Raw genomic sequence first — 22,369 nt, 5'->3', positions numbered from 1 at the left:
GCACCTGATAAGGTCCCCTGAGTCTGCCAAGAGTAATTTCTTAGTGCAGTCAGCAGTAAGCCCTGAGAAGCACCAGGTATGGCCCCAAAAACAAAGAATGAGCCACAAAGGCATTCTCCTCCCCCCCCAACATTAGCTCTGATTTGTGTTACACTTCAAATTTTAACAATCAAGGGACAGTGATAGTACAGTGGATAGAACATTTGCTTTGCACATGATCAGACTGGGTTCAATCCCTTGCCATCCTATATGTTCCCCTGCCCACCAGGAATGATTTTTGAGTGCAGAGATAGGAGTAACCTCTGAGCACTGCCTGATGTGGCCCATTAAAATAGAATTATGGAGCTGGAGACAGCACAGTGGTAGGGTATTTGTCTTGCTCGCAGCAGATTCATGACAAATGGTTTGAATCCTGGCATCCCTATGGTCCCTGTGCTTGTCAGGAGAGTTTCTGAGAACAGAGCCTGAGCACCACCGATGTGACACAAAAAAAATTATTCACAGGTGGATTAAATCTTTCTCCTTGAAAGGAGGCTCAAGGGACCTGAGATAGTATGGAGGTAAGACGTTTGCCTTTCATGCAGAAGGTCAGTGGTTCGAATCCCGGCATCCCATATGGTCCCACGAACCTGCCAGGAGAAACCCCTGAGCACTGCTGGGTGTGGAAAAAAAAAGAAAGGAGGCTCGAGACCCCTGTCTCCTCACTAGACACTGGCAGGAATCCCGAGGTCATCCAGAACTCAAGTACATCCAGGAACCCAAGTTTTGTTTTGGTTTGGTTTTTGGGCCACATCCAGTGATGCTCAAGGGTTACTCCTGGCTATGCACTCAGAAATCGATTCTGGCTTGGGGGGACCAGGGGACCATATGGAATAACGGGGATTGAACCGAGGTACATCCTGGGTCAGCCACGTGCAAGGCAAATGCCCTACCGCTGTGCTATTGCTCCTGCCCCATCAAGTACTTTCTTTATTGTTCTATTTTTGTTTTGGGGTTTTTTTTTGTTTTGTTTTGTTTTGTTTTTTGTTTTTTTTTTGGAGGCGCTCAGGGGTTACTCCTGGCTCTGCATTTAGAAATCCCTCCTGGCAGGCTCGGGGGACCATATGAGATGCCGGGAATCGAACCAGAATCCATCCTGGGTTGGTCATGTGAAAGGCAAACACCCTACTGCTATGCTATCATTCTGGCCCCTTTTTCAAGTACTTGACCTTTCTGTATCCCAAGATACCCAGGCCCAGTAAATACAGCAGACTTGGATAGATCCTGAAGGAACTGACAGGTGTTTTTCAAGACACAAGAAACTTGAGTAAGTTTCAATAGTGAAAAGTGCCAAAAGATTTCCCCAGGGTTTCTCTCACCCTTCAGGAGCAGGTCTGGCAGAGCCTCAGCCTGCCCTGGAGCTTTTGTGTTTGTTTATTTTGGCTTGGGGACTATACCCAGTATTGCTCAGAAATTTTTTTTTTTTTTTTTGGTTTTTCGGGCCACACCTGTTTGATGCTCAGGGGTTACTCCTGGCTAAGCTCTCAGAAATTGCCCCTGGCTTGGGGGAACCATATGGGACGCCGGGGGATGGAACCTCGGTCCTTCCTTGGCTAGTGCTTGCAAGGCAGACACCTTACCTCTAGCGCCACCTTGCCGGGCCCTATTGCTCAGAACTTAACTCAAGGGTTCAGAGGACCATATGGGCTGCCATGGATTAAACTCAGGTCAGTCACTTGCAAGGCAAATGCTCTGCCTGCTGTAATATTACTCTGGCCCCAATCCATTTGGACTTTCTTGCATGGATTTTTAGATTTGAACAAACTTGGGAAGTAACTCTCTCCAATCAGTCTTAGCAAAGATTTCTGTCTTCCTTTTTCTGTTTTGGGTCACACCCAGCTCTATGCTCAGGGATCATTCTTGTTACTGCTCAAAGGACTATATGCTGTGTCGGGGATTGACCAGGGTCATCTTCGTGTAAAGCAAGAGCTTTACTCCCTGTACTATGTCTCTTGCCAAGAGTTGTATCTTAAGTTCCATCCTTTCTAGTGAGTTTACGAGTCAATTGGTTCTGAGCATCAGGTCACACCTGAATAGCCCAGCTGGGAAAGAAGCACTAACAAACAAAGAAGGGCAAGGACTTGAATGTATGACTGCCTGTATGTCATGTGTGTGACTGCCTCCATGAGCACTCAGATGCTTTAACACTTGGCCTGAGCCCCAAACTCTGCCCTTACCCCAATCCTCCACACTCCTCTTTTTTGGAGTGACCTTCAAAATTTCCCAGCTAGGGGACAGAGAGCAGCACGGAGAGTGTTTGCTTTGCACTCAGCTGACCAGGTTTGATTCCTCAGCATCCATATTACCTCCTAAACCTGCCAGGAGTGATTGCTGAGCACACAGCCTAAGAGTAAGCCCTGAACACCACTGGATGTGGCCCCACGCTCCCAAAATATATTTCCCAGCTATGCTGCTCAGGTCTCCATGGGCTCACTAAAGTGGGCCCATGTGAACCAGTGCAGTATGATAGGGACTTTTCTGGGGAAGAGTTCAGGGGGTTATTGTGCTGCCTTGCAAGTATATAGTCACAAGTCCAAACTCCCCAGGTCCCCACATGGGCGACACAAGATCCTGGCACCTCTAAAGTCTTCAATGCTCCATGCTGTAAGTGACTTCCAGCTGCACCACAGTGTACGTGAGCCCGGCCAATAGGGGTGACTCCCAATGCCCAAAGGAAAAGGAGATAAGCGCCAAGGCCAGGAAGAATGACCTCTTGGGAGTGTATGGAAGCATCACAATTGCCACCAGTGCACGTGCACTGAGAGTGGGACCCTGTGAGCATGTGTGTGAGCGTCAAAGCTACAGGGATGCAACCCATTATTAGAAATGCAACACCAACAGCTGTGGAGGGAATGGACAGGTTTTTAAATTTTAAAATAACTAATGTGAGTGGTGTGGATAAGACACAGCCCAGGGAAGCAGAGTGGCTCCCACCAGCAGTGATGACCTGAAGCAGGTCCTTCCCTCAGCCCACACCTTGGTTTTGGACTTCAGACTGGAAGTAGAAGACAGGAAGTTCTTTCAGTCATCCCCCCTACCCCCGGCCTGTAGCACTTCATTCCCGCAGCCTCTACCCAAAAGCCCCCTAATAGGCAGCTACCCCTTCCTTTCCTCACATGGCTCCTCACCTAAACTCTCTCTTGTTTGGAGGGCGAAACTCCCTGGTTCCTTCCTGATGCTCCAAACATCTTTTTTCAGAGCTCCCTTCCCCTCCTAACAAGTCTGGTAATCTCCCCGTCAACCCCTACCTGGGAGGCTCTATTCCACACCTGTGTTGGACCCACACCTGGATACCCACATGTCTTCAGCTGTTTGCATATCATCTAGGATCTCAGACTGAGCTCATCATTCCCTGCTGTCCCCCAACCCTCGCCTCATTCCGACTTATTAGGAGCCACCGTGTTGCTCTCAGGATTAACCGTGTTGCTGGTATTGCCTCCTCTGGGAGACCGTCTTGATTTATTGCTTGAGAAACTAGGCACCATCCTCTCTGCTCCCTCAGCTCCCTTGTGCTCAACTCTAGATGGTCCTGATTGAGGACTCCTCTTCCCTGTTCTCTGGGGGTGGGGGGGAGGGTTCCCTGCTAGGCTGGGCCTATCTGATGGCATCTACCCAGAGTGCTTCCTGCCAGGGGTGCTTTAAGGAATGATCCCAAGGATGTGGCAGAGACCTTCTCCCCCCAGTGACAAACAGTGGAGGCCCAAGTCACAGACAAGCCTTTATTTCTGTCCTGCACAGACCCAGGAACTGAAGAAGCACCTGCACACTCAGCCCGTGGCCCCTCCCACCCTTCCCTCATAGAAAAATACTCTGCAGAGCACAGCAGCACCTGTGTGGGGCTGAGGCCAGGACCCCACTCCTCAGGCAAGGGGAGGTCTACCCTGGACACCGAAGTACTGCCCACACAGCCAGAACCACGGTAGCAGCTGGGGGCATGGAGGTGGCCTCCCCGTGGAGAGCAGGGGAAAGGTTCCTCCCCTTCTGCCCCCCTGCAGTGAGAAAACATGGGCCCCATGCTGGATCCTTCCTGGGCATTCCCAGAAGGAGTGGGAGGGTGTCCCAAAATGGAGAGCCTCTGTAGTCCAGGAAATGTGGGAGCAATCCAGGTGTCCCCAGGGCCTGGGAGAAGGGAACAAGGGCACCCAAGAGAGCAGAGCAGCCACCTGCAGGGCACGGCCAAGGCACTGCTGTGAGGCACTGACCCCCAGCTAGGGGCTCCTCCAAAGGTGAGCTGCAGCTCCCAGCACCCCCACCCTGTCAGCTGAGGCATTAGTCTCTAGGTAACCTCACCCACACTATCAAGCACAGGTAGCTACCCTCTAGCCCTGTCCCGGCTGTCTGCTGGGGCCCGTGGGCAGTGGAAAGGGACCCATGGAGTGATCCTTGGGGCCCCAGCTCCTCTCCAGCCTTTCTGGGCCTCTGAGGGCTGGTGCTTCCCTCACTCAACTCCTTCCCACTCACCCTGACTGAACCACACAAACAAACCCAGATTCCAGAGTTGGCTGTTGTCCTTCTCTCCCACCAGATCCCTGGCCTAACATGGCCACCACTTCCAGGGAGCGCTTCTGGGTAAGGAACTCTGCAGCCAACACTGAGCAGAGGCTTGTGCCAGAGCTCTGGAGACACAGAGGGAAGAGGCACACCACAGAAGCTGGGTGGGACCCAGAGCATGAAGATCTGAAGGGGTTACCTCTAGAGCAAACCCCAATTGACCTTGGGAGGCTGTGGGTGTCCCAGAAAAGGCTGTAGCCTCTCCAGAGCCAATCCTCCCCTGCTTTGGGTATGACCCTAGCTCTGACCCTGATTCCTATTGCCATGGCTGTCCCCCTTTGTACAGAAGGAGGAGACCCGCCTCTGCACACCCTGACCACCATCCCCCAAAGTTACCAGCAGCACCTGAGTCCTGAGAAAGAAAATCTTTCCCTCTGCTCTTCCCAGCACAGCTGGAATCCCTAAAAGGAATGAACGCAAAGGCTGGACCCTGGGCCATAGGAGTGAACCAGTGAGTGGCCCACATAGGAATTCAGCCTCACACCTTGACCTACAGCCTCTTCACACCCTGTGCCCAGGGCCTGTGTCCATCCAGGCTCAGCCCATGCACTGGGCACAGCCCAAGTGGTCATGCCCACTCACAAGAGCCCCAGTGGGAGGGACACACAGAGGGCCCAGACCAGGGATCAGCGCTCTTCATCTTGCCCAGCCCTCCACTGTCTCTGAGGCTGGCTTTTCCTCCCATTGTGTGTTGGGGATCCTCCAGGAGTTGAGTGTCCCCGGGACACTGAGTCCACCTGTGTGCTCAGACTGTGCAGATGGAGGTGAAGGCAGTAAAATGGGGGAAACAGCCCAAGCCAGCGCCAGCCGGAGATCGAGAGGCCACTCTTGCCAGGAGGGCAGGCAGAGCACCAATGCCTGGCACCAGGGGAGCTGGGCCCTGAGGAGGGTGCCATTCACACCTGCACCCCCTGACCTTGCAGCTGGAGCACTCGTGTCCGCAGGGCACTGATCCCGCTGAGAAGCGCCTCACGATGCTCAGCTGATGAGATGCCCAGGTTCAGCAGGTCCCTGAGGATATGAGCTAGTCAGGCCCCTGTTGGTGACCATGATTATATGGGAGGGCAGGGCACAGAATCGGGCTGGGTGCCACAGGGTAGGGGCCCTGCAAATCTCACTCACTGGGCTGTCATGGCGGCCACAGCCTCCAGGCTCCCGAAGCCGGCTGCTGGGAAGCTGTCTTTGTAGCGACCCAGGTCCAAGGCCTCCAGCCATGCACCCACAGAGCCAAAGGAGGGGAAAGCAGAGAAGGCACGGTCGGCCAGCGGGGTGGGAGGCCTGTGGGCAGAAAAGCTTCGGTCCATATACAGCGAGGTCCCACCCAGCCCAGTCCCTTGGAGGAGAGGCATATGGAAGCCCAGCAGAGGGAAGAGCAGTTGGAGAGGGATATTCAAGCAGGCAGAGGACAGTAGAGTGCAGTGGAGGCAACGGAAGGGACTGTGAGGGACCAGAGAGATACCCAATGGGTAGGGTATTTTGATCCCTGGCACCCCATATAGTTCCCCAAATACCTTCAGGAGTGATCTATCCCTGAGCACCTATATGTGTTGCCCAAAAACAAATCAAGGGACATCAGGTACCAGCTGTACCTGGTACAGAAAATCTGGGAGGTGACTCAGAATTGACTCTGGAGACTGCTGGCACCAACTCTACCTTGAGACCAGCTTAGGTAGAAATGTGTCACCCACTTAGATTTCTTTTTATTTATTTTTTGTTTTTTTTTTTTTCGGGCCACACCCGTTTGATGCTCAGGGGTTACTCCTGGCAAAGCGCTCAAAAATTGCCCCTGGGTTGGGGGGACCATATGGGACGCCGGGGGATCAAACCTCGGTCCTTCCTTGGCTAGCTCTTGCAAGGCAGACACCTTAGTCTAGCGCCACCTTGCCGACCCGACCCACTTAGATTTCTGCATCATCAGAGATACCTGAACCTATCTAGGCTCTCACTGTGACGTCAAAGGAACTTTAGCTTTCTTTGGGGCAAGTGGATGAGCAGTCACTCCTGGCCAGGGTGGAGGAAGCAAAGGGGATTTGCTTGGGACATATAGGGGAGAGTTGAAAATGTACCTGGGACAGGTAAGTTATCTGCTGTACCTTGGACTTGAAGTGGTGGCCCCCTTCGGGCGTTCTGGGTCCTGCACCATCTTGCTCAGGATGCTGTGGATCTGGGAGAACCGGGGCCGCTCACTTGGGTCCTTCTGCCAGCAGTCAAGCATCAGGCGGTGCAGGGGGGCGGGGCAATTCCTGGGGGGTGGCAGCCGGAAGCCATCCTCCACAGCCTTGATCACCTGAGCCAACAGGAAGCCTCAGGTTCCCCTCAAACACACACACACACACACACACACAACATACACATACATAATCATACACACATAAATAGCAAGAAGGGCCTGGGGAATGGGGCTCAGAGTGAGGACAGAATGCAAGGGCTCAGAAGGCAAGTAGCTGGGGACATTGGGCACTCACGTCTTGGCCAGACATGTCCCAGTAGGGTCGCTCCCCAGAAGCCATCACCTCCCACATGACCACGCCGAAGCTCCACACGTCACTAGCTGAGCTGAAGTGGCCAAACTGCAGCGTCTCAGGGGCAGCCCACAGCGCTGGGCTCCGGCCACTCTGAGGGCAGACATGGGCAAATCACACACACACATTCCTGATCCAGCCACAACCACCCACCCCAGAGAGCACCTTAGCAAGGCCTGCACTGACCAGGTGAGACCCATGCTGGCATTTACTCAGGACCAAGAGAAGGCAGGGAGGGTGTACCCTGACATGGCAAGGAAAGCAGTCGTGTGGGATGAGGGGATGCCCTGTGAAATAGGAACCTCACCATGGTGGTGTAGACAGCCTCTGCTCGGTCACGGGGACCCCGCCCGAAGCCCGAGATCTTGCAGACAAGGCCACCGCCCAGTAGCACGCGGCGGGCCGCCAGGCCCCGGTGCACGTAGCCCATCTCTGACAGGTACTTCATGGCAGATGCCAGCCCAGGCAATAGGCCCAACAGTTGTGTGGCCATCAACTGGCCCTCGTGGCGCTGGACAAAGATAGGGATAGAAGTCAGGGCTGCATGCAGAGACTCTGGTGCTATGACTGGAAGGTGAAAGGGCTAGAAGGCCTAGCTACTCCTGTTTCTGTCCACACTAGGACCCACCAGATTGGCTTGGCCAGTGGCCCCTTTGAAGAGCATGATGCCAATTCCAAGCCCCACTGAAGAGGAACCAAAAGTAACACAATTGTTAGCTCCATAGGGCCTGGTCACTCACCCTAAGGAAGCCATCCAGGGCTCCGTGGCTCATGTACTCAGTGACAATCATCAAAGTGCTTCCTGTACTCAGGGACAGAGAACACTGGTTTAGATGCCTCCTGCCCACAGGCTCCCCCACACCAGGACTGGAGCCAAGGTCCAGCCTCTCCACCTTGCCCTCACCTGCCCAGCCCCCATCCTCTTGCTGCATAACCAAGGAGGCAGCATGGATGGGGGATCCAGGCCTCAGTGGGAGCTCCAAGACAGATCACCCAAGGTCCAAACCAAGCCATACCCACAAGTCATCCATCCCAGATCATCCAGAGGGGTCAGGGAACAGAGGCAGTGGCAGAAATCTGAGGCTGGGCAGCAAGGGTTAGGGGGTCCCACTAACAGCTCAGGGAGAACTGGGCCACAGCACACTCCTCCACACACAACTACCTTGACCCCCAGGCCTACAGAGTCCCATGGGGTACCTCGGGTGATGACACCCTCCAGCCGCACCACGTGGCTGTGGTCAAACTGGCCCAGCGTCAGGGCCTCAGCCAGGAAGCTGAGCCTCTGTGCATCTGAGCTTCCATCCCTCAGCGTATGCACGGCCACTGGAAGCTCCTGGCGGCCCGGCAGCTGCAGGCAGCCACTGCACAGCTCCCCAAACCGCCCTGTAGGGAAACAATGGCTCAGACACATACACATACATCCAGAACCACCTCCTGGATCAACCCATGTGGAGAGAGCTGAGTACATAGCACTCGAGGGAGGGCTAAATCCTGGCTAAGCGAGAGCCAGCTGCATGCCACGGCTGTACCCCCACCCTCCCTTTCTCTGACTTGGCCTCAGTTCTCTTCACTGTGGAACGGAAAGCCCTCCCTGCTGCCACCACAGAAGACTCAAGGCAGCAAAGTCATCAAGCTGGGAAAACAGGGGTTAGAGGAAGCAAAGGATTGACTTCTTTCTTCAGCATGGGACACACTGTGGCTCAGAGAAAATGTGGATGCATGCAAGTGTAAACCTGTACTCAAGTATATCCATGAGCTTACAAGGGCTCCTCGTCACTGGCTCCTGCCAGAAAGCAGCCCTGAAAGAACCAGGGAGACTTTTCAGCGAATGGGCACAGGGAGAATGGGGTCTGGGAGACAATCAGGAGGCACTCCGGAGACTCCTGGGCCATCTTCCCTGGAAGATGAGCTGGACCAGCTTGGTGTGGAGTAGGGGCTTCTTGGGAAGGCGGGGACAAAAGTGGGCGTTGACTGCTTGTTGGGGGGACTGGGCGTGATTTATAGTGGGCGTGGTCGGGAGGCGGGGCTGGGAGACAGCAGCTCTTGAACCTGGCTTACCTGCTCCCAGACTTTTCTCCAGAGTGACACTTTTCGCATCCAGCTCCTTGGCAAAGAGATGGACCGCCTGCAGCGGGTCGCCACAGCTTAGGGGGTCCAGGAATGTGCGACGTGTGGGAACTTTGACTAGCAAAGCAGAAAGAGAAATACATGGACTGAAGAAAGGTGTCCTTGGCTGGAGTGGGCGGGGGGTAAGCGAGAGGGTGAAGCCAAGATGGGATGGTGCCAGACCCACCCACCCACCTGCGCCAGGCATGGACCACTCACAGTGGAAGTACAGCTCCTCCTCATCGTGGGCATCCCGGCCTCCTTTGCCATAGCTGCAGGGCCTGGGGGAGAGTTGTTCTCTAAGTTGCCCAGCCCTGCCCCTCTTGCCAGCACTCAAGGCGAATTCACCTGCTTGTGCCTTGAAAAGAATGAGGTCTGTGTGCCCCAGGGGACCTTCTTGCCCTGCTGAGTTAAAAGCTCCTTCTACAGAACACAACCTCAATCCATTAGCATTCCCAGTTATTTTCCCCTGGGGACACAATGAACATTCTTGCAACTAGAGGCTCCAAACCCACACCCTTAACCTGACACCAAAGGGGGCATTGCCTAGAGCGACCTGCTTGGTCGGGCAACTTCCGGTCTTGGGGGGACCAAACACAAGAGTGAACTACAGTCCCATTCCCTGGTCCTCGCAAAGGCAGTGCACGTGGGACCATAACAGATGGACTGAGGGGGCATCAAGAGCAGCTTCCTGTCCACCTACTCAAAGTGTGCACTCTGGCCCTTTGAGCTATCTGCCAAGCCTCTATTGATTCAATCCCAGCACCGCTGGTCCTATAAGGATCAAGATGTGTAGTGACCCTCTACACCTCTGCCCGAACGCACATAAAGAGAAAAGAGCTTGGGAGTGAAGGGGTCAAAAAACTGAGACACTGGGGTTGGAGAGATAGTAAGTACATGGATAGGGTGTGTGCTTTGCACATGACAGACCCAGGTACAATCTCTGGCACCCCATATGGTGTTCTGAGCACCACCAGGAGTATCAGGAGTGATCCCTGAGTATAGAATCAGGAGTAAGCCCTGAGCATTGCCAGGTGTGGCCACCCACCCCCCTAAAAAGAAAGGAAGAGGAGGAGAGGAAGAAGAAGAGGAAGAAAAGAGAAGGAAGAGGGTAAGAAGAGAAGGAAGGGAGGAAGGAAGGTAGGAAGGAAGGAAGGAAAAAAGGAAAGAAGGAGGGAGAGGGGAAGGGAGGGAGAAAGGGAATAAGGCAGGAAGGAAGGCCAGAAGGAAGGAAGAAAGGAAGGAAGGAAAGAAGGAAGGAAGGAAGGAAGGAAGGAAGGAAGGAAGGAAGGAAGGAAGGAAGGAAGGGAGAGAGGAAGGGAGGGAGAAAGGGAAGAAGGCAGGAAGGAAGGCCGGAAGGAAGGAAGAAAGGAAGGAAGGAAGGAAAGAAGGAAGGAAGGAAGGAAGGAAGGAAGGAAGGAAGGAAGGAAGGAAGGAAGGAAGGAAGAAAGGAAGGAAGAAAGGAAGGAAGGAAGGAAGGAAGGAAGGAAGGAAGGAAGGAAGGAAGGAAGGAAGGAAGGAAGGAAGGAAGGAAGGAAGGAAGGAAGGAAGGAAGGAGAATCCAAAAGGTAGGGCTGCCATTCAGTGACAGGTAGAACCCCCAGTTAGGTGAAAGAGGGAAACAAGTGGAGAGGGATACATAACTAAAATGGCTATGGTTATAAGGAACTAATCAGCCAATGAAATCCACTCCAGTGAGAAATGGGGCGCTACAGGATAAGCTGGGTAGGTAAATGGAAATGAGACCTGGAGGGAAGGCAAAGGGCTCCACTCAGCCACCGGGTGGCATTACCCCTGTGCCACACCATTCTCACTCTGCTCATTTCCCTAATGCAGCTGACATGAGGCACATTCTAAAGTCATCCTCCTGCTTTGCCTGCCCAGCATCTCTCTCCAGGCAGCCCTGGGCAGTGATTTCTTTCCCATACAGCCTGCAAATAAGTGTATCTTGCTTTTCTCCCCTATCTCCTGAGACCTAAAGAAAATGGAGGAAGCTCGGGAAGCACTTTGGGGGCTGGTTTGGGGGTGGGCCACACCCAGTGTTGCTTGGCAGTTTGGGCCACACCCGGTAACACTCAGGGGTTATTCCTGGCTATGTGCTCAGAAGTTGCTCCTGGCTTGGGGGACCATATGGGACACCAGGAGATTGAACAATGGTCCGTCCAAGGCTAGCGCAGGCAAGGCAGGCACCTTACCTCTAGCACCACCGCTGGGCCCCTTGGCAGTGTTAAGAACATGTACTACTGATTCTCTCAAACTCTGGACTCCCACATGTGAAATGTATGTTCCAGCCCTTTGAACTATGGCTCTCATCCTGCCATCCTACCTTATGCCACTCTTTTTAAACTACTTAGTTCAGGCTAAGCAAACAGTTGGTGTCAAATAAATGCTTGTTGTTCAGCTGTGGACAATTCCGGGAGGCTGGTATGTGTTGGCAGTTCCAGGCCAGTCTACTTTCCTCCTTCACTCCCCAACTCAGCATGCAGATGAGCCAGGCTCAGAACTGCTGATCTCAGACCCAGCCTGGTGCCCATCCACCAGGGAAGCTATTGCTTGTATCCTATGAGGCCTGATGCTATGAAGGGGAAGTCTAAAAGCAAAACAAATGCCAAGAGACTTTTGCTGGGGCCAAAGAATAGCAATCCTCTCTGAGCCAGAGTTCAGTCCTCAGCTCTCTTCCCTTTCTCTTTCTCCCTCTCTACTCTCTTTTCTGCTGGGGGTTGGGGGCCCATCTTTGCTTTCGAGTAGCACCTGTGTTCAAATGCTTCCGGATCTTATAGACACAAGGGCCAGGGCCACTGAGTGCCTCCCGAGAATGCTAATCACACTGAAGTGGCTGAGCTTCACTGCAGCCTCAGTGATGCCTTCTGACATTTAATGAGTTAAAGAGCTCAATCCCCTTCATCCCAGAGCCGCTGAGCCAGCTGCAGAGCTGCTGCTGCAGGAACCTTAGGGGGAGGGGAGCACAAAATCTCCTGGCATTGTACTGGCATTCGTGCAAATGCACAGCCAGATGTAGGGGCTGGGAAGTCTGAGCCAGTGCCCACAGGGATGTATGCTATGAGGGGACAGCCAGGTGGGGACCAGACACCTACCTCCTCCAGATGGCCAGCACACTCATCACGGAGCCCAGGACAAGAAGGGCAGAGATGGTAACCACGGTGACCACCACTGCGGGATTTTGGTCCCTGGTGCCTGAGGCAGCTGCAAGGAAAATCCCAGAGGCTGAGGCAGGCAGAGGAGCAGGTTCTGGGAGCCCTAACCTCCCCAAACAGCAGGATTCCCACAGCAGCTCTGCACTTGGCGCTGCCTAGAGGGACCACAGCAGCCCAGCAGCCAGCAGCCTGAGATAAATAATGGCAGGAATTAAGGCAGTTCTGCAAGAGGAATGACCTCTCTTCCCAGCTCCTGAGACCTCATCTTCTGTCCATTCACCAGCACAACCAATGAAAACATGTCATGAACACTTCATTCCTGGAGAATCATGCTATGGCCTAAGCTAAGTGAAGCAGTTTCCCTTACAGTACAAGCCAAGAAAAGTTCTAGTCTCCATCATAAAACAGAGGCAAATGGTATTAAGGAGAGCTATTTACACTGATAAAAAGTACGGTAATGGAAGGGGCTGGAGAGATAGTATATCAAGTAAAGCACTTGCCCACTTAGGTTTAATTCCCAGATCCCATATGGTCCCCTGAATCTCACCAGAAATGATCCCTTCACACAGAGCCAGGAGTAAGCCCTGAGCATTGCCAAACAAAAATAAAAGAAAAATCTGTCTCCTAATTAAAAATAAGTTGTTAAATTTTAAAAAGAAAGAAAAAAGGAAAGGAAAGAAAAGAAAAGAAAGAAGGAATGAAGAGAGAAGAAAGAAAGAAAGAAAGAAAGAAAGAAAGAAAGAAAGAAAGAAAGAAAGAAGAAAGAAAGAAAGAAAGAAAGAAAGAAAGAAAGAAAGAAAGAAAGAAAGAAAGAAAGAAAGAAAGAAAGAAAGAAAGAAAGAAAGAAAGAAAGAAAGAAAAAGAAAAAGAAAGAAAGAAAGAAAGGGCCTTGCATGCAGCTGACCCAAGTTCAATCCCTGCAGCTAACCCAAATTCAATCCCTGCAGCTGACCCAAATTCAATCTCTGACACTGTATACGGTCCCTGGCCATGTTGGCTGTGGTCCTAGAGACTTCTAAATACAGTGATTCTGGTCAGAAACCTCAAGATAGCTTTCCTGAGTTTCCCACCCTGAAATTCACATATACTTTGGTGGGTGTTTGGGGTTTGGGGCTATACCTGACAGCACTCAGGGGTTATTCCTGTCTCTGCACTCAGAAATCGCTCCTGGCAGGCTCAGAGGACCATATGAGATGCTGGGGATCCAACCCAGGTTGGTCCCAGTTTGACTGCATGTGAGATAAACCCCTATCTGCTGTGCTATTACTCTGGCCTCTGAAACTAATTTTTATCTAGTGCTACTATATTCCAAGGTCACTACCTACCATGTAATGCACAGAATATACCAGGAGCAGGCATAGCTTTTGAAATTAGGTCATAGGGGGGCTGTATGCACAGTGGATAGGGTGTTTGCCTTGCACATGGCTGACCCATGTTCAATCCCTGTATCCCATATGGTGCCCTGAGTCTGCCAGGAGCGATTTCTGAGTGCTGTTGGGTGTGGTCCAAAAGCCAAAAACCAAAAAAAGAAAAGAAAAGAAATTAGGTCACAGGAGACTGTAGCTTGTCTTGGGTATCCTGAAAGCAGCTAGTCACTGGGTCACTGGGTTCTGGATTACCTTCAAGAGAGGACCTCAAGGCAAGTACGCAAGTCCCTTTGGCACCCAGATATCTTGGTAAGAAGTAAGTCACTTAAGCCTTGAAAGGGTCATCACCCCAAAGGCAGCATAATTGCAAGCCCCCAAGAGATTCTGAGTCCCTAGCTAAATGCACCCAATTTTGTTCGTTTTGTTTGATTTTGGGCCACACCTGAGATTCTGAGTCCCTAGCTAAATGCACCCAATTTTGTTCGTTTTGTTTGATTTTGGGCCACACCTGGTGGTGCTCAAGGGTTACTCCTGGCTCTACACTCAGAAATCACTCCTGGCAGGCTTTGGGGACCATCTAGGATGCCAGGGATCAAACCCGGATCCATCCTGGGTCAGCGGTAAGCAAGGCAAAAGTCTTACTGCTGTGCTATCTCTTCGGGCCCACCCCCAGAGATCTTAACACCCAAACACCAATCCTTGTTGATTTCAGCAACTGCATCTTGGGGTAAAACTTGTTCCTCGGGCCCGGAGAGATAGCACAGAGGTGCTTGCCTTGCAAGCAGCCGATCCAGAACCTAAGGTGGTTGGTTCGAATCCCGGTGTCCCATATGGTCCCCCGTGCTTGCCAGGAGCTATTTCTGAGCAGACAGCCAGGAGTAACCCCTGAGCATCGCCGGGTGTGACCCAAAAACCAAAAAAAAAAAAAAAAAAAAAACTTGTTCCTCAGCAGTACATAACTAAGCCTGCTCCTTCATGACCCCCATTTGGACTGGGAGCTCCCTGGGAAGAGTCCATCTCCTCCCCTCAACTAGGCCACCCCCTCAGGGAGGCTGAGGAGCAGAGAGTGGAGCAATTCCACCAAGAAGCCCCCAGTAAGGAGGTGGCTCACTGCCCTCACAGCCCCCACTCTTCTCTCCAGTCAAACCCGATGAGCCTTTTTTTCAGATGGCACTTCGGTCCATAATACCTTCCCAGCCCTTTCTCAGGAAAGTGCTCTAATCTCGCCTCGGCAGCACCGCCAGGCCTGGTGCAGGCGGGCATTCAAGCAAGAAGTAGCCCTCATTCCCAGAATCCACTCCCTCAGCATTTCAGCTTTGCCTCCCCTCGGGCTCAGAGCATTTCCTATCTTGGATTAGACCCGTGTAGCAGGTTGGAAAGAATGATTAACTTGACAGCTGGTGCCAGAATGCCTCTTAGGGGGAGCGGCCTTTGTCCAGGAAAAGACTTTCCTGAGCTGCTGGGGTAGATAGAGGTGAGAGCTCGAGGCTGGGTTAGCAGCAGGCAAGGCAACAAAAGGGAACGCTGAAGGCTCTTCAGGAAAAATGCTGGGGAGTTTGGTAGGAGGGGGAAAGCCAGGAGGGAAGGGATAGGAGGAGGAGGAGACGGCACAGGGTGAAGAAGCCATTTTCGGATCAGGATAGCTAACATTCAGGGTTTTGCTTGGTTGGAATAATAGCTTTATCAGAACTAATTCACATCCCACATAATTCACACGCTGAGACAGTACAATTCGAGTTTTCCTTTGTTGGTTATTGCAGAGTCACCCCCTGTGTGTCCCTAAATTTTCCAAGAGGCCACTTGACTCTCAGGCCCGCTGGGAACATGCATGTAAGCCCATGGTTAGCCCCTTCTCAGACTGGCAAGCTGCAGAATGGGAACCTGAGTTTGGTGGTCAGAACTGAGGCAGAATTCTGAAAGGTAGCCTGAGGGTCTGGTGTAGAGGCCAGCCAGAGAAACAAGGCAGAGGGGCAGGGGTTAGGGTATACAGTAAAGCCTCCTTTCTGAGCTCCTCCAGGACAGCTCCCACTCAGACTCACATCAGGGAAGAGGAATCAGCGGGTGGCTCCCAAGTCCACTCATGGCCTAGCCTTGACTAGCTGCTTTCACAGCTTCCTTCAGCATAAGGACCCCCTACCTGCTGCCAAGGCTCTCAATGTGGGTCCTTCTCCCTTTCCCTATCCCACACATGGCTTACCCTCCCCAGGGGTCTGCACTTCAATGCTGGGGTTGAAACTCTGTGTCTCCCACGAGGGCCCTGGGGAAGCTGCCCGGATGTGAAAGACGTAGCGGGTGGCCGGCTTCAGGTTGGTAACAGTGACTGCTGGTGCGCCTGTTTTCACCGTGGAGTAGGTCTGCTCGCTCTGACCCTGTGGAGAGACCATGGGGTGAGACCTGAACCCATACTCCAGTAGGACATGGGGGAGAAAAACAAAGAGGGTAGAGGGATGGGGAGTGGAAACACGAGGGCTGAGCTTCCAAACCTTGATGTCCAGCACCACAGTAGAAGCAGCCCCACCTCTGTGTATAGGGAAACTTTAGGGAAGGTGCTAGAGCCTCCTTCTGGGACATGCGGGGCAGATATCCAAGGGCAGAGCTAGGTCTGAAACTGGCAGGAGTGTCAGTGAGTGAGACTGTGAACACTGAGCAGTCCATTCCCCTCTTTACCTGATTGACACTACCATTCTGCCCAGGAGAGGTCAGCAGGTCTTTTTTCTTTTAGTTGTCTTGTTTCACAGTTAAGAAAAAAACCAGGGGTTGGGGGCCGGAGAAATAGCATGGAGGTACAGTGTTTGCCTTGAATGTAGAATGACTGTGGTTTGAATCCCGGCATCCCATATGGTCCCCCCAAGCCTGCCAGGAGCGATTTCTGAGCGTAGAGCCAGGAGTAACCCCTGAGCACAGCTGGGTGTGACCCAAAAAACAAAACAAAAAAAAGAATCAGATAAAGGCTGCCCAGCCCTAATGACCAAGAAGGGCAGCAGGGCTGCAGAGGGCCTACTGGTCTCAGTACCATGCAAGGCCCTTCAGAGGCCTGACTCCTTTCCAGCCTCCATGCTTGGTCAGAAAGACCCAAGGTTCTAAGTTCCTCCAGGCCAGGGGTCTTCAAACTATGGCCCGTCGGCCACATATTGTATTTATTCCCATTTTGTTTCTTCACTTCTAAATAAGATATATGCAGTGCGCATAGAAATTTGTTCATAATTTTTGTTTTTACTATAATCTGGCCCTCCAACAGTCTGAAGGACAGTGAACTGGCCCCCTGTTTAAAAAGTTTGAGGACCCCTGCTCCAATGTTGAACATTGTGCTACTCCTGTCAGGTATGTCTGAGAAGGGTGTGACCTTCTCTTTGCTTCTTCTCCCTAAAGACCCTTTACTGTTCCTGCCACATTTGTCAATCCCTAATAGCCAGCCTATGGTCCTGGTATTCAGGGGTCTGAGCCAAGTCAGATCAAACAGAATCTCCTTTCCAGATGTTTGAAGAGCCCGTGGAGAGACAGTGTGGCAATGACTGGGAAACTTGGAGATGGGTGTAGAGGGTAGGTAGAGAGGAGGAGGATGTTAGCCAAATGCAGCTTCAGTGATGGCTGGAGAAAGCCCTTCAGCAGAGGAAGCTGGAGCAGTGCACAGATAAGCATCAGCACGAGTAGTGTGGCTTGTGATATGTTGGACATTGTGTCCCATCCCCTTTGTACTAACTTCTCTTTTCAAAGGTTTTTGTTTCCAGATGTTCGTTCTCTAAGAGCTTGCAAAATAGCCAGCTGGCTCAGCTTTGGAACTGTCAATGTGCTGGATCCCCAAGCATCCACTTAGTGAGACCCTCTAAGCAACTCTCGCCTGCAGAACACTTTCCCAGATCCACTGCGCTATCTCCTAAACATTCATGATCTTCAGAGATCTGTGCTGGCTGCTCATTTCTCTTACCTCCCCATCTGGTCCCCTGGCTTCAGCCACCGGTTCAGTGCTGAAAGCTCCATGGAGTTTTCATTCTCCAATATGTGCCTCTCCCTGGAGCTTCAGATCTGCACTTCCACTTGCTGGACACCTCCCCACCTCCGCAGGTCCCTGGCCTGAGTGACACATGAGCACACCCAGGCTCACTGTCTGGCCCCAATCCTGCCTTCCTCCACCTCAGCCAGTGGTGCTCAGGTCACACACCCAGCAGGGACTTGGGAGTTTTTCCTTTCAGTTCAGCCTCCCCTGCCTCCAGTTTCCAGTTCCGCTGAAGCGCAAGACTGTGATTATCAAGGGAGGCCCTGGAGATACTGAGGAGAGTGAAGTGCCGAAACCCAGAGTAAGATTTTGCTTGAATGGGTGCAAAGCCCCTTGGCCAGGAAAAACACATCAGATACCAGACAATCAACCTATGAAGGTAAGAGAGAATGAGCTGAGGAAAAAAAAATTAAAACAACCTTTTGTACAGCTGAAGTGGCTCAACTCCAGCCATAAACAGACAACAGAGTCCAGAGGGCAAGTTAGAAGTAACAAAATGATCTGAGGAGAGAATTTGGCTGTAAGGCATCTCCAAGACTATATTTTGTATGATTACTTGTGAATGATACTCTTTAGACTGAAGTAAAACTGTGGCAGTTGGTATGTTCTTTGTTCTGGAAAGTGGATGGGAAGCTTCTACCAGCATCCACCCCACCTAGCCAACGGGCATACAGCTTTCAGGAAAAAATCAAAACTATTTCTCTTTAAAAGGGTTCTGCCCTTTGTCTGCCCATTATATGCACTGAGCCACAAAAAAACCAGCTAAGCTGCAGAATAAAGCCCCCTGGCAAGGCTCTGCAGGAGCTGAGTGATGAGGGTGGGGGGATGGGAAAGAGCAGAGCCAGAGCAGTGGTGTCCTGGTGCGGAGAGAAAAGGCACGCAGGGGTGGGGGTGCAAACCTGGAGGCCACCAGGAAATAAGTCTGGGAAGTCTGGACTTTAGCAGGAAGGGTATGAAGAAGAAGAAGTGGATGCTGGAGCAAGGGGCAGCCCACAGTCCACAATGTACCCCCAGCTGCCTCCCAGACCCCACTCACCTTTTCATAGTATCGGATCTCATATTCGGTGCCATTGGTCCCCACGGATCCAGCAGGAACCGGCTCCCGCCAGGACAGGGACACAGTCTGGGGTTCCACTCGGTCCCTTCGGATCTCACCATCCTCCCAGTGTGCTGAAAGGAAATGGGGTTCTGGCGTCAGCTCTACTGGGAGGGGGGTTCAGGACCATGCTTTGCAGCATGCCCACAAAGGACAGGGGCCCAGGCAGGGCTACTGAGGGGCAGGGGCTGTAGACAGGACAAGGGACTCCTGAGGGGGAGAGTTTGTGCCCCTCTCACTTTCAAGGCTGGGGAGAGGCCCCCTTGGAGCAGCTCCCACCCACCAGCTTCTTTCCTCTTGGGGTGGATTCTCATTCCCCTTTCTTTTTTCACCCTTCCTGTGGTTTCTAGAGTGAGCCAAGAGTCAGGAAGAGCATTATTGTAACTATTCCAGTCAATAGTTGAGAGGGAAAATGCCCACAAAGGAGAATGACCTCAACATTATAAAGGCCATATAAGAAAAGACCACAGCTAATACCTAACTCAAGAGTGTGAGGCTGACAGCTTTCCCTCAAAGATAAGAAGCAAGTCAAGGGTGGCCTCTCTGGATGCTTCTAGAAACATGGTACCAGCTAAAGCAGTCAGAAAAAAGAAAAACACTCATAAAATGAAAAGAAGTAAAATTCTCATTCCACAGATGGCATATTCTTATATGCAGAAAACTAAAACTCTCTCTCTCTCTCTCTCTCTCTCTCTCTCTCTCTCTCTCTCTCTCTCACACACACACACACACACACACAGAATTAGAACTAAAAAATATAGCAAAACTTCAGGTACAAAATAAACAGACAAAAATGAGACATGAATTAACTCAAAAACACTGCAAAAAATAGAACTTACAAGAATAGTCTCTTCAACAACTGGTGCTGGGAAAATTGGATCTCATATATATCCACAGAATAAAGTAAAACTCTATTCTACATCATAAAAGAAGTACAACAAAATGGGAACAAAGCCATAATACAATGGGTAGAGAGCATTTACCCTGCACACAGAAGGCCTGGGTTCAATTCTTGGTATCCATATAGTCCACCAAGCATCACCAAGAGTAATTCCTGAGGGTAGACCAGGAGTAACCCCTGAGCACCACCAGATGTGACTCAAACAAACAAACAAACAAAAAAATACAGTACAGAAATTAATTCAAGGGACTAAAGAGATAGTACCTCAAATAAGGTGCTTGCTTTATACATGGCTAAACAAATGGTGCCCCACAAGCACCACCATGAGTTATCCTTGAGTACAGAGCCAGGAGTAAGCCCTGAGCACTGCTAGGTATTGCAAAAAACAAACAAGCAAAACAAAACAATTCAAAATGTATGATAGGCCTAAATATAAGATCTGAAACTTCAACAATCTTAGAATAAAAGTAGGGGTAAAACTTCATGATGATTGGTCTGGAGCAATTATAGAGCTGGTGGGGCATTTGCCTTGTACATGGTTGACTCAGATTCAATTCCCAGAACCCCATATGGTCCCTTGAACCTGCCAGGAGTAAGCCCTGAGCACCATTGAATGTAATCTCCTAAAAACATTTGGGGCCAGAGAGATAGCATGGAGGTAAGGCGTTTGCCTTTCATGCAGGAGGTCATTGGTTTGAATCCCGGCGCCCCATATGGTCCCCTGTGCCTGCCAGGAGCAATTTCTGAGCCTGGAGCCAGGAATAACCCCTGAGCACTGCCGGGTGTGACCCTAAAAAAATTTTTGTTTTGGGGCCAAAGAGATAGTATAGATGGTAGGGCATTTGTCGTACATGCAGCTGACCTGGGTTTTATCCCCAGCACCCCATACAGCCCCAAGCATTGTCAAGAATGATCCTTGAACATAGACCCACGAGTAAACACTGAGCACTGACAGTGTGGCCCAAAAAAACAAACGAGAGAGAGAGAGAGAGAGAGAGAAGTCATTGGATTGCCACTGCCATATGATCTAGTGATTCCACTTCTAAATTTCTACTCAAAAATGAAGTCACTCTCTGAAAAAGAAATTTTCACTCCCTTGTTCTGTGGAATTGTTCACAGTAGCCAGGAGGTGGATGCACCCAACATGCCCAAGGATGAATGAGCGGCTACAGAATATCTGATATGTAATAGAACAGTGAGATCCAGCCACAAGAGAGAAGGAAATCCTACTAAGACAGCATGGACAAAGCTGGAAAGCTTTATGCAAAGTGAAATAAGCCAGACAGTGAAAGGCAAATACCGTATGATCTCACTTATATGTAGAATTCAAAAAAGGCTTAACTCAGAAACTGTCAGCAGTCTGACAGTTGCCAGAAGGTAGAGGTGGGAGAAATGAAGGGATGTCACGCAACAGGTGCAATTACCATTTACCAGATGAGTAAGTCTAGGGTTAATACCCAGCAGAGTGACTAGAGTTAGCAATAGTATACTGGTTTGTTTGTTTGTTTTACTCTTTTCTATTTTATTTTTGATTTGGGGCCACACTCAGCAGGGTTTAGAAATCAGTTCTGGCTCTGTGCTTCAGGAATCAAGGATATGGGATTGAATTTAGTCTACTAGTTTCTACTAGGTCTACTGAGCATAAGGCAAAATCCTACTCGATGTACTATCTCTTTGGCCCCAAGAACAATATATTGATTATTTGAATTTACTTCTCTCTCTTTCTCCCTCTCTCTTTTGGGGGGCATACTAGGCAGTGCTCAGAGGTTACTCCTGCCTCTGCACTCAGAAATTGCTTCTGGCAGGCTTTCAGGGCCATATGGGATATTGGATCAAACCTAGGTCCATCCCAGGAAGGCCGTGTGCAAGGCAAACACCTTACCACTGTACTATCACTCTGGCCCCTACCTGAATTTTTCTTAGGGAGCTGGAGAAAGAGTTCAGGGGATAAGGAGCTTGTCTGGCATGCAGCCAACCAAGTTCAATCTCCATTACTATAATGACCCCTAAGCATACCAGGGGTCATTCTGAAGCATAGAACCAGAGAAAGGCTACTGACATAGCCAACTATCTCAAACTCCAAAATAATAGAGAGTTTCTTCAAGAGAAGATCTTAAATGCCCCATCCACACACAAAGGCTACTAATCTTTTGCTTCTTTGGGGACTACACCTAGTAATGATCAGGGACTATTCATTCATTGCTCTCAGGGTCACTCCTAGTGGTGCTCAGGGGATCATGCAATTCCAAGGGACCAAGCACCAATATCTCTCCCACTTGCAAAACCTGCATTCCAGCCATTTGGACCATCTTCCCAGCCCTAACACTACTCACCTTACCGGATAATAATTTCATAATATGTATACTGTGAGTCATCATATAGGCATCTATAACAATATTATATGCTAGGACAATAGAAATAAGGACCAAGTAGACTGGTCCATAAAGGGTAGGCAGAGTGCAGTTAGGACAGAGAACAGATCATTATGACAATAATAGTTGAAAATTATCACTCTCTTGGGCCCGGAGAGATAGCACAGCGGCATTTGCCTTGCAAGCAGCCGATCCAGGACCAAAAGTGGTTGGTTTGAATCCCGTTGTCCAATATGGTCTCCCGTGCCTGCCAGGAGGTATTTCTG

General features: G+C 50.9%; 1 protein-coding gene across 1 annotated transcript in view; it reads right to left on the bottom strand.

Annotated features, from left to right (window-relative positions):
- Positions 1-4,114: 4,114 nt before the first annotated feature.
- The window catches only part of EPHA10 (EPH receptor A10), a 41,600-nt gene continuing 23,345 nt past the window's right edge, over positions 4,115-22,369 (bottom strand). Inside the window, exons 6-17 of the mRNA XM_049774662.1 lie at positions 18,771-18,904; positions 15,938-16,109; positions 12,314-12,422; positions 9,438-9,499; positions 9,171-9,296; positions 8,310-8,495; positions 7,853-7,914; positions 7,420-7,623; positions 7,056-7,205; positions 6,684-6,877; positions 5,713-5,868; positions 4,115-5,601 (exon numbers count right to left, since the gene is read on the bottom strand). Coding sequence (XP_049630619.1) covers positions 5,487-5,601; positions 5,713-5,868; positions 6,684-6,877; positions 7,056-7,205; positions 7,420-7,623; positions 7,853-7,914; positions 8,310-8,495; positions 9,171-9,296; positions 9,438-9,499; positions 12,314-12,422; positions 15,938-16,109; positions 18,771-18,904 — 1,670 coding nt within the window. The 3' untranslated portion in view covers positions 4,115-5,486. The remainder of the gene's footprint in view (positions 5,602-5,712; positions 5,869-6,683; positions 6,878-7,055; positions 7,206-7,419; positions 7,624-7,852; positions 7,915-8,309; positions 8,496-9,170; positions 9,297-9,437; positions 9,500-12,313; positions 12,423-15,937; positions 16,110-18,770; positions 18,905-22,369) is intronic.

The sequence above is a fragment of the Suncus etruscus genome, chromosome 6, assembly GCF_024139225.1.
Source record: "Suncus etruscus isolate mSunEtr1 chromosome 6, mSunEtr1.pri.cur, whole genome shotgun sequence".
Taxonomy (NCBI): Eukaryota; Metazoa; Chordata; class Mammalia; order Eulipotyphla; family Soricidae; genus Suncus; species Suncus etruscus.
The sequence above is the reverse complement of the archived record's forward strand: the minus strand, read 5'-3'. Positions and strand labels throughout refer to the sequence as shown.